The sequence below is a fragment of the Triturus cristatus genome, chromosome 3_2, assembly GCF_964204655.1.
Source record: "Triturus cristatus chromosome 3_2, aTriCri1.1, whole genome shotgun sequence".
NCBI lineage: Eukaryota > Metazoa > Chordata > Amphibia > Caudata > Salamandridae > Triturus > Triturus cristatus.
The window spans coordinates 858,241,349-858,253,447 of NC_140584.1; the positions used below are offsets into that span (position 1 = coordinate 858,241,349).

A 12,099-nucleotide genomic window follows, 5' to 3' on the forward strand; every position below is an offset into this window, starting at 1 on the left:
TGTGATAAGCCCTCATCACCAGCCCTCATCACCAGCTGACTGGACTACGGCAATGCCCTCCACATGGAATAACCACACATTTTCTACAGATACTTCAGACCATACAGAACGCCGCAGCCAGAATTATCCTCAGCCTTCCCCGACAAATAAATAGTTTGGATAAATGCTGTGATGTTTCCCTGGATTGAGATCAGCACAGAAATTTCCCGTAAGCACAAGAGCAACCCACTGTGGTTTTTTATTTTATTGAGGTGACAAGGGCAGCAGGACCTACTATAGCTTTATCCAAACTATTTAAAACTATTACAAAAACTACTTCAAGTACCATGCTGCATAGCGGAGACGCCAGTAGGCGGGACTTCTGAACATCCATTAAAGAGTCATGACGCTGCCTCTCCCTACGTGCCATTTCCCATGAAGAAGGGCGTGGTGATGCCCGAAACGCGTTGGAACTACTATGGCTATGTCTGCTGGAGTGTGTAAAGGTTGTTTGCTGTGCTGCCAGAGAAAATTAAAATTAACTTTACACGGATGCGTGTGGGCCTCCAAATGTTGGTGCTTCTTACTTTTGGATATATAGATATATATATCTATATCTATATATCCAAAGAACCTCCTCCAGAAGAAAGAGCAGAGGCCACACGGGGGACAAATCGGAAACACCTTTAATGAGTTTTGCGGCAAAATGCATTTCGGCCCGAATCGGCCTTCTTCAGATGCCTTTAGTGTTCAGGAGGCATTGAAACGCCTTAATTTGTAAGTCCAGCTGCTTCCCCATTGGTAGGGACCCGCTCCGCCCCTTCCACTAGTACGTGCTCACCATTCCGCAATTCGTAAGAACTGCAGGTCCCAGGATGCACCTGTGGTCCAGGTAGGTGCTGCATGGGGGAATATACAATCCAAGTGGAATGTCGGGATGCAGGACGAACAACGGTGTAACTAAAATGCCAATTTCCTGCTTAGGTGATTCTCTCAGTGTCTCCTCAGGTCCCCAAACACTGCTTCGGCCCCACATTTCACGCAATAGTTTAGGCCGAGGCAGGAGTGTCAATGCCTCCCGCCCTACGTATCGCCGCCATCTAATGTTTTTGGAAGTCAGAGGTGGGCCGCGGACCATCCGATACCTCGGAGCACAAACAAAACCTGCCGGAGCAGCACCCAGCAAAGTCGGTGGCCAACTTCTGAAGCAGGGGCCTCTGTAACACGTCACTGGCAGACGTGGACAATATCCAAAGAACCTCCTTCAGAAGAAAGAGCAGAGGCCACACGGGGGACAAATCGGAAACACCTTTAATGATTATATATATATATATATATATATATATATATAAAGTCCAATACTCATTCAATACTCGGAATGAGCCCGACACATGCAGGGATTAAAAACAATTGGAATTTATTCAGCAAATCACTTACAGCGCGTACGGATCAAAGTTCAAGAAACACTGTGGCAGACACGTTTCAGCCGTAAGGCTTTCCTCAGTGCCTGTTTTCAAGCAGTTCATTGCACCTGGGGCAGGTTTAAATCTCCTGATGTTACTGTAGCCACCCCCACTAGCTGGATGTTTCAGCTCCTCCTCTGCTTCATACTGTGATACACCTTGCACTGGGCTTGGACCTGCTGCATGCTGGTAGATGAAGTTCGTCGTGGTGACCACTACCGTGAGCGGTTTCTACCAGACTCCCAGTGGTGTCCCAAATCCTGTTGGCATCCGGACCTCATTCAACCAACTGCGGATCCAAGTAAGATGAAAGATTTCAGGCTGAGACCAACTGTATCCCCCGCAGTAAAAACTACAGCCTCTCTCCCCGTGCAGTCGAGTGTAAACACTGTGGTAATAAAACCGCTTGGGGGGGGGTGACACGTTGTATTTAAATACAGAGTCCTAAAGGTGCTGGCTTACGTGTCACACCTGACCGAGAGGGCGTGCCGGTTACCAGTGCCTGCTTACTGGTTTAAACATTTCTAGGGGGTTTTAAATTGGAAGCTAAAATCTTATTACCTTACCCAACTATAACGTCATTATAACCTTTATTTTTTCAGTATATATATATATATATATATATATATATATATATATATATATATTCACTGAAAAAAACATGGGTTTCAGGCACTTTATAGTTAGAAATTATCATTTAAAAAACCTTAGAAATTCACTGAAAAAAACATAGGTTTTAGGGAAAGTTATAGTTAGTTGGACATTTCACTCGTACAAAACCATAGAAATTCCCCCGTTATAGTTAGTTCAGCTAACTAAAACTCGCGCCCCTGCAATGCATTGCGGATGACGTCACATATCACAACACTCATGACATGGTCAGTGACATCACTGATGACATCTCAAATGACATCACTGATGACATCACTGATGACGTCATCCAGTGACTGTGTGTTTCTGTAGAGTTTAAATATTTTTACTATATATAGGGAAAGGCGTATTGAAGAATGAGTGGGTGTATAAGTGTCTGAATGGTTGATTTAGTAGGTGCGTGACTGACTCTATAAGTGAGTGATTAAACGTATCTTACTGAATGCATGGGTTAGTGACTAAACTGTGTGAATGTCTGTATCCGTCTGTCTGTTGGTGTGTAAGCAGCTGCATGGGTTTGTGAATAGCTACATGAGTGTCTGTATGAGTTACCGATTGGTTGTCTGACTATCTGTATCGGTGCCTGAGTGTTTGTGTGTGTGTGGGGTGTGTAACTCTGTGCATAGATGTGTGAGTGGGTGATCCACTGGGTGCATGGTTTCAAGAGTGCATCTGTGATGGACTGTATGGGTGGGTGAGTGTGTGTATGGGTGTGTTAGTGAGTGAATGTATATCTCAGTAGTACATGTGTGAGTAACTACATATGTGAAAGGCAGTATATATGTGTGTTAGAGTATTTAAATGGCTATAAGTGAGAGTGTGTGATTGTGAGAGTGGCTGTATGGATGAGTGTGTGCTTGTATCAGTGATTGTATAAATGCGTAAGAATGTGCTAGTAGTTTTATGAGTAAGTGATCTGGTGTGTGTATAACTGTATAGGTGAGTAAACGGGAGTGTGATTAATTATTTGCATGACTGACTAGGTGTGTGAGTACCTCTATGGATGAGTGGCGGTGTGTGAGGGTCTATATAGATATATGAGTGCATATGATAATCCTGTACTGCGTGACCATAAGTATGAGTGATTGTACGGGTGAGTGAGTGGATGTGTGTGTAGACCTAAGAATCAGTGAGTGGGTATGTAGATATTGGTGTTGGAGTGTCATTGGTTTTGAGAATGGCTGTCTGTAATTTAGAGTGGGTGTATCAAAGGTTATATTAGGATGTGAGAAGATGTATCAATTTATCACATGGATGATGTCATCAGTGATGTCATCAGTGATATCATTTGAGATGTCATCAGTGAGGTCACTGACCATGTCATGAGTGATGTAATATGTGAGGTCATCAGCAGTGCATTGCGGGGGCGTGAGTTATAGTTAGCTGAACTAAGTATAACGAGGAATTTCTATGGTTTTGTACGAGTGAAATGTCCAACTAACTATAACTTTCCCTAAAACCTATGTTTTTTTCAGTGAATTTCTAAGGTTTTTTAAATGCTAATTTCTAGCTATAAACGTGCCTGAAACCTATGGTTTTTTCAGTGAATTTCAAAGGTTTTTTAAATGCTAGTTTCTAACTATGCCTACAGAGGTAGGACATGTGATGAAAGAAGAAACAACGCACAGAAAGAAAAAAAAGAAATGCAGAAAGAAGCAACAGGAGTCCACAAAGACGAAGAAAATTGCAGGAAGAAGCAAGACGTGCAGAAAGAACCAACAGAGGAGCAGAAAGAGGCCTTGTTGCAAAATCATCCTGTGCCCACAACTTTTCAGACGTGTACTGGTGGTAACTGACTGACTAACCAGGCCTAGAGCCAGTGCAATGCTAAAAGACACTTAGAATACAGTGAAAACACCTACATACACTAGGGAACACTATGCGTTGGGGTACCCCTGTGATTAGCATGACCTCCTCTGTAAGACCCTAGTACATCATAGGGCAGGGGGATTAAAACTACCTCTTAAAACGTGCCACGGGGCCCCATTCCCCGGGGCATAGCCACATTTTGTTTATTTATTTTTTGTATGTGGAGGGGGGCTGCTTGGTCCCCCTCCTCAGGCCTCCATTGGCCCGGGGACCCCATACACCGGGGCAGGCCTTTTTTTCTTAAATGTATTTATTTTTATTTTGGGGAGGGGGGGGCCGCATGGCACCCCTCCCTGGCCACTTCTGGCCCCGGGTACCCAGTCCCCCGAGGCCTAGCCACTTGTTGGAGACCGTGGGGGGAGCCCCAATGCCCCCACGGTCCCTGCCTGCTCCCCGCATCCTGCAGGAGCCCGCATTACTTTTCCACATGGGGAGATACTAACATGCAGCTCCCCGTGTGGAAAAGCAATCTGGTTTGGATTTTGGTTCCCTGCTCTCTCTTCCAAAATCCAAAGCAGTGTTTGCCCTGTCATAGCAAACAGCAGTGTCCCAGGGGTGGGCAGTGTCCCGGGGGTGGCGGTCCCCAGGGCCATCGCAGGCTCCAAGAGGGGGGCCTTGCGGCCCCCCTCCCAATCTGTACACAGCCCTGGGGAGGTGGTGGTCCCCGGGGCTCGGGGGTTCTTAACGGACCCCTTAATTTACATATTAGTGCCCCGGGGAGGTGGTGGTCCCCGGGCGTGTGCGGGGCTCGAGCCCCCCCACAATGGTATTTTTTTTTTTATAAGAAGCCCCGGGGGGATGGCGGTCCCCGGGGTGGCCTTTGAGGCCCCACATACATTAACAAAAGAAGCCCCGGGGGTAGCGGTCCCCGGGGCTGCTGTGTGCCCCCCGTAAATATTTATAGAAAGCCCCGGATCTGTGCATCCCGCGATTTTTGAGCAGGCCTAGGGTGTCAGGGTGTTTGTACCCTGCCCCCTTTTCCTGTTTTGCGCATTTGTTTTTCTGTTTACTTGTGCCTTGGTTCTACTGAGATACAAGATGGCTGCCAACACTTCCTGGTTTGGAATGTTGACAGCCAATTAGCATGAAAGCTCGTGATCGGGAGGGTGCGTGGATCCACCGCGGCCATGGATATCACTATCTTTATTTCTTAATTTCTCAAAAACTACCAAACGGATTTACACCATTTTTAAAAAGGTTGCTTTCTGAGCCAAGCAGTACCTTTTTGCCAAATTTGGTGTAATTCCGTTCAGCAGTTTTTGCTATAACCGTGTCTAAACTTTCCTATGGGAAATTGATTTATTTACCTCTATTTTTTTATTTTCTCAGGAACTACTGAACGGATTTACACCCTTTAAAAAAAAGGTCTCTTTCTGAGCCAAGGGCTATCTTTTTGCAAAATTTGGTGTAATTCCGTTCAGCAGTTCGGGCTGTAGCCTGTTCCAAAATTTCCTATGGGAAATAACATGGAGAAAACACGTTTTGGGACCCCCTTTTTTTCCTCAGCCCCCGCTTGACGAATCACCCCCAAACTTTCAGGATAGGAGCTGACCGGAGCGCCCCACCAGTTTTGAAAATTTCGTGAAGATTCGTCATCCGGCGCCAAAGTTATTGGGAAAAGAATGTTACAAATTTCCTATGAATAATAGGTCCTAACTATACCTACCTACTGGCAACTGCCAGTAGGTTATATATATATATAGTTACTTTTACTCATTTCAGGTTGGCTTGGTTGGTATTTTACCAATTCAAAGCTGTAATATTGTGCCTGGAGTGGTAAATGGTTTTTGTCATTTTACAGCTCAGCAAGGACAGCACTATGCTAGTCCTATGCTTAAAGACTTTGCTGTAGAAATGGCAAAAGACTTTGTCCTTTTCTATCTCGGCGTGGATGGCATTGTGCTAATTCTATGCTTAAACATTTTGATAGAAAAGCAGACATTTGAGGTGAGCAGATCTAGGGTGTTGCTGGTGTTGAGAGTGCTCTATACAGGAGTTGCTTTCCACCTAAACTTGAGAACTACCCAGAGTTCTCTGCTTTTTTTGGGCATAATTTATTCGTCACTCTATGCCTGAAAGGGTTTTATGTTTTACTTATACTGGGTGCTCCGTTGAGTCTGGACAAAGCTATACCTCTCTGAAGAGCTCTAATTAGAGCGAAACACTGTGTCAGGGGTTGCTTTTACTCATTTCAGGTTGGCTTGGTTGGTATTTTACCAATTCAAAGCTGTAATATTGTGCCTGGAGTGGTAAATGGCTTTTGTCATTTTATAGCTCAGCAAGGACAGCACTGTGCTAGTTCTACGCTTAAAGACTTTGCTGTAGAAATGGCAAAAGACTTTGTCCTTTTCTATCTCAGCGTGGATGGCATTTTGCTAATCCTATGCTTAAAAACTTTGATAGAAAAGCAGACATTTGAGGTGAGCAGATCTAGGGTGTCGCTGGTGTTGAGAGTGCTCTATACAGGAGCTGCTTTCCACCTAAACTTGAGAACTACCCAGAGATCTCTGCTTTTGTTTGCATAATTTATTCGTCACTCTATGCCTGAAAGGGTATTTTTTTGATAAATATATATATATATATATTTCTCCAAGCGTTTTTTTGTCGTAGACACAAAACGTGGCGCACACACTTCGATAATCTTTCAAGTTCTTTTATTCCGCTCCAATGGCAGACAAACGCGTTTCGGCCATGCTGGCCTTTGTCAATGTCAATGCACACAATGTTTGCACTGAATAAATGAACATTGTTCAACCCACGTCATCTCAGATTGAAATGAAAAGAGGACTATGACATTCAGAAAACTCTTTCAAAAGCAGATCTAAATAGCTGCCATTTTGAACTAGTAAGGAGAGGTTATATTCCTATGACTAGAGTTCTAAAAACATATATGCACATACATATACAGCAAGCATATCGTTTCTTTCTTTTGGCAGAATTATTCCTAAATTAATTGGAATACCCTTCTTCATAAAATTACGCCCTAAATGGGCGGAAACATATATGTGCAAATACAACAAACATTTCATTCATGTTTTACAGAGTTATTCTTTAGTTAATTGGAATAGCCCTCCTTCATGATATTTCACCCTAAATGGGCTAAGGATATGTTGCATTTTATTCCCTAGGGATATTCCATCTCATTATTTCGTGTCCCTATAAATAAAACCTAGCCCTGAATGGGCAATTGTCATTGCAAAGTCTCAATTTCTATCAATCATTCTATGGGTTGGACATATTAACAATTAAAATCAATTAGATTCCTTACAAAATATGAGTTTCTTAGGAGGGAAAGTTTTCACAAAAATACATATAAATGTATGATGTTTTTCTCAACAGTATTGCCATTAATTCATTTAAGATGTTCTATTTTCACCACAACACATGCAATTATGATTCTTTTCTTGTATTAATTTCATTCTTCCTCACTTTTTCACCATGCACTTTTCTTTTTGCCTTGTTCATCCTCAATTCTCCTCATAAGATATTATTACATCCTGTTATATCGTAGTTGTTTATAGCAAATTCTCATTTCCTTTTTTGTTTTTGTTTTAACCAACATGTATCCACATTTCTTCCTCACAGTTTAATCCATTCGGTGCCAAGGTACGAAGTTCTATGATGTATTTTGATTCTAACTGTCTAAGAGTTCTTATCCTGTCACCACCTCTTCTAAGGGGTGGGACTCGATCTAGGCAGAAGAATTTTAAGAAATTGCTGTTACTTTTATGCTTTTTCGAATTTTACGAATTTCTCCAGAGTCTGAGGAAAAGGTTAAAATGAGTCTGATGGTGCCATCATTATTTACTTTTGGGGGCTTACTTAGGAGACCTTCTCTTTTCCGTGTTTCTGCCCTTTCTGTTGCTACCTTCAGAATATGCTGAGGGTACCCTCTCTGTTTGAAGCATTCCACAGCTTCTCCAGTGGCTATTTTGTAATTTTCTTTTGTGGTGTTGTTCCTTTTTAGACGAAGACATTCACCATATGGTATACTATTCACCAGACAGCGTGGATGCTGACTGGTGAAGTGCAGAGTTGCATTTCCTGCAGTTGGTTTGCGAAATAGTCTTGTCTTAAGTGTACCATTATCAGCATATACCAGAAGATCTAAATATGGTACTTCCCTTTCACTGATGGTTCCTGTAAAGTGAAGATTGATATCATTTCTGTTCAAACTCTCAAGATATTCCTCTAGTTCTTGTCTATTACCTGTCCATGTGAAAAATATATCGTCAATGAAGCGGGTCCAGATTCCTATCTTCTGTGCCCACGCTTCATTGGTCCCTGCCCAGGCCACGTGCTTCTCCCACCAGCCCACGAAGAGATTCGCGTAGCTGGGGGCGAAGCACGTGCCCATCGCAGTTCCCTGTTTCTGGATGTACAGTTGTTCACCGAAGGTAAAGATGTTGTTGTTCAGACAGAATGACAGAAATTGTAAGATCATTTCATTGTGTCCTGTGTATTTTAGTGGTCTCATTTTCAGAAAGGATTTTATGGCTATTTCTCCCTGGCCGTGGTGAATGCTCGTATACAGACTAGTAATGTCCAGAGTGACAAGAAAGAAAGAATTTTCCCAATTCATGTTATCAATTATCTTAATAAAATCTGTACTATCTTTTATATAAGATACCAAATCAAATACAAATGGAAACAGTACATTGTTTACCAGGATTGAGGTGTTTTCCAAAAGACTGCCCATGGACGAGACTATTGGTCTCCCCGGGGGCTTTTTGTCATCTTTATGGAGTTTTGGAATGTGGTAGAAAGTGGGGGTAGCTGGATGTTCCGTTTTGATGAAATCATATTCATCTTGGCCTAAAATCCCCTTACTCTTCCAAAAATCAATCATTCCATAAAACTCTAGAATGCTTTGGTTGTAATCTTTAGTTGTAATTCTCATAGCATACATGGTCATTTAATTGTCTTAAGGCTTCCCGTTCATACGATACACTGTCTTGGATGACAATATTCCCGCCTTTGTCTGACGGTTTTATTACAATTGTCAGATCTTCCTGTAACGCTTTTATCGCTTGACGTTGCTCCAGTGAGATATTTTGATTTTTCTTACTTGTTCCTTTCGGGTTAGTTCTTAACTTGTCCAAATCCCTGATTACCAGTTCATGAAAACTGTCGATCATATCATACGCTGTTCTCGGTATGAATCTAGATTTCTTCTTTAAGTTAGTGACCATTCCTGTTTGTGTTATTTCATTTAGTTCTAGAAATTCTGTGTCACTTATTGGTTGCGTCTCATCGTCTCTTTCGATTTCTTCTCGTAGGCTATGAAGGGCTCTTAAGGCTGGTAGTTCACTTCCAGTTAATAGACCCATCGGGTCAATTGTCCGGTCCGGATCTCACGGGTTTCGGGATTTTCCCATGGAACATTTTATTTAATTTTAGTTTTCGTATGAAAAGATAGAGATCAATCCGTGTTTGAACATAGTCCCATTGATTTGTTGGGCAGAATGATAGACCTTTTCGTAGTACCTGCTCCTCTACTCTTGTTAATTTTCTTTTTGATAGGTTTACTACTGTTAAATCTTCGGTTTTTACTTTTTGTTCATTCCCCTTCTGCTCCTGGTGACCCTCGGGGTTTGTTGTGCATTTGCCTTTTTTCCCCCTTCTTGTTTTCCTTTTTCTCCATCCGGGGGTCTTGTTCTCTGTGGGAGTTGGCGCCACGATTGTTGGATGACCTCGTATTCCTTTGGAAAATTTACTCTTGCTCCTGTGCTCTCTATCGTATTCGATGCACCCTCTGGTTCCGATTGTTCCGGGTCCACCTCTGAAAAAAAATAATAATAATAAATATATATATATATATATATATATATATATATATATATATATATATAAATCCAAAATCAGCTGGTTGCTGTCTCATGAGCCTCTTTGCCAAGGCGAGCTCGCGGCAGGGTAGCGAGCCCTCATAAATCCACCAAACGTGCTCAGTCCTCTAAAGAGAGGATACACCACGGCTCTGCTGCTTATCTACGCATGTTTATTAAATTACTGCAACAACGTTACTCAGCACGTTTTGGAGCTCTTGGCTCCTTGTTCACGAGTAATGGAACAATCCATACCTTCCGGTTTATAACACACCACGTGATTCGGAGTGCTTAAAAACATAGAAAAAAAGACTGTCACAGGTCGCACAATCTCTTTCAAAATCTTAAAATGTTTAATCATTACTGAGTGCAGAAGTTCTAATATCCCAATGGAAATAGTTTTATATTTAAATGATCGCACCATCGATGCAGATTGACATATCCATGCTTGAGATTTTCTAATTTAAAATTTATAACAAATGTCTTGAATAAAGTAATTAGATTTGCACCTCAGTGTACTTACATTGCTTTTCCAATGTTAATCAGGACTCATTGTTTACAGTCACATGACTGTACATGATTTAGTTTTTTGTTGTATTTTCTGACACAATTCTACCTCGGTGGGCATACTCTAACCATGCAATGCAGTCTTGTTGCTCATTCTATTATGTGTTATTCCAGCCAAAGATCTCCTCTTATCCTCCGTGCTTATGTTAGCTGAAATATGAACTTACATACAGTATTGTAACATAGTTCAGCCCAAGTGGGCGTATTGACTTCTGTCTTTAAACTACAATTTTATTATGTATTGTTATATTTCATATCGGTACCCTAACATAGGTCCAGGGAACATCGTACACTTTCCCTACATCAGCTCCCGTTATTTCATATGAACAAACCTTATAAGGACATAACTCCAAATAAGGACAGACTGCCTTGTATGGACATAACGCCTTAGGACTATAGCCTTTTATGGACTAAACCTTTCACCTAGTTCCATGCCGAGGGTGGATTTTTTCCAATCGACATTGCTAAAACCTCATCTTTGGCACATATGAATAATTAATGAGTACACACTCCAGGAGGTATACTTCACCTCTCCCATCGACGCACAAGGTTTAATCCCCAACATCATGCCTCCTAATGAACAATGGGTAACACACGTACACAGACTGTATAAATACAGCACATCTTGCTATCAGAGAGCAGGAGGGACCCGAGATTTCAAGGCCGACACACTGACCAGAGACGCTGCAGCTCCAGCATAATCTCGCTCCAGCTGACAGTGGTCTAACTATCCCTTGCGGGGTGTCCAGCTCAAGTCCAGGACGAAGTCCCACATTCTCACTATTCAGGTATGGGGGTTTGACTCAATCCTAGTGGGATTCTTGGCTCTTAGATTCTAGACTATTAGGCTCTTAGGCTCAGTAGCTCTTTCACACCTACTTACATGCTAGGTACACTTAGGTACATCTAGTCAGACATCTTATTAGTACGCACTTTATTTTATAAATGCATTTCATACTCATGTATATGTTCGGGACTATTGCAAAATGGTAGACCAATACTATTCCTTTTTATTCACTGTACTGCTGGTTCTATCTCTCTGCTACTGTGTTACAGTTGTAACAGCGCACTTATTTTACATGAGGAGAACTACGGTACAATAAATTCTTATTGTAAAAACGCTCAACTATTTCTTCTCTGTATCTCTCTGAGAGCAAAACAAGCATGCATGAGTGACTGGGTGAAAAGTAGTATATTGTTTCCACGCGTCAGATTATTGTGTTCGGAGGTTGCAAAAACTAATCTCGCTGATGAAAGGAGATTCTAGTAGCACTATGAGCTAGCTAATGCAAAAACAGGCTAACATATTCGGCGGGGGTGTACTGCATAAATGGTACTATTGGAACAACACTACATGGCGCCCAACATGGTATATTGATGGCACACTTACTCAACAATAGAATCTGAGTAGCCTAGTCGAGCTTCTTCTCAGAGACCCTACTTACAAAAACCAGAGACGTCTGGACTAAGTGGGTTAAAAAACTCCGCCACAGCTTAGTAGGCGAGATATCCTACATATTGGCTGTTGGTTAATCAAGCTTGAAAGGACAATATTGCCAAAATTGTGCATAAACCTTTTCTTAATTTTATTGGACAGTTAGTCTGTGTTCTGTGTTCTATACACAATGACTACTCCAACACTAAACCCACTAGAGCAAGCACTTCCCGAATCAGAGGAAGATGCGGATGCAATACAAATTGCACTCAAAGTAAGACAAACTTTAACAGAAAAACTACTCAAACAT

General features: G+C 42.0%; 1 protein-coding gene across 3 annotated transcripts in view; it reads right to left on the reverse strand.

The window, feature by feature from the left end:
* FLOT2 (flotillin 2) overlaps positions 1-12,099 on the reverse strand; it is a 456,818-nt gene that overhangs the window by 422,779 nt on the left and 21,940 nt on the right. The window contains exon 2 of one of the 3 annotated variants that reach the window (XM_085649150.1): positions 6,600-9,744. The exons of the other annotated variants lie outside the window; for them this stretch is intronic. Within the exon in view, the coding sequence (XP_085505276.1) occupies positions 7,669-8,877 (1,209 nt within the window). The 5' untranslated portion in view covers positions 8,878-9,744 and the 3' untranslated portion in view covers positions 6,600-7,668. Of the gene's footprint in view, positions 1-6,599; positions 9,745-12,099 lie in introns of those variants that run through there. 3 annotated transcript variants of the gene reach the window in all.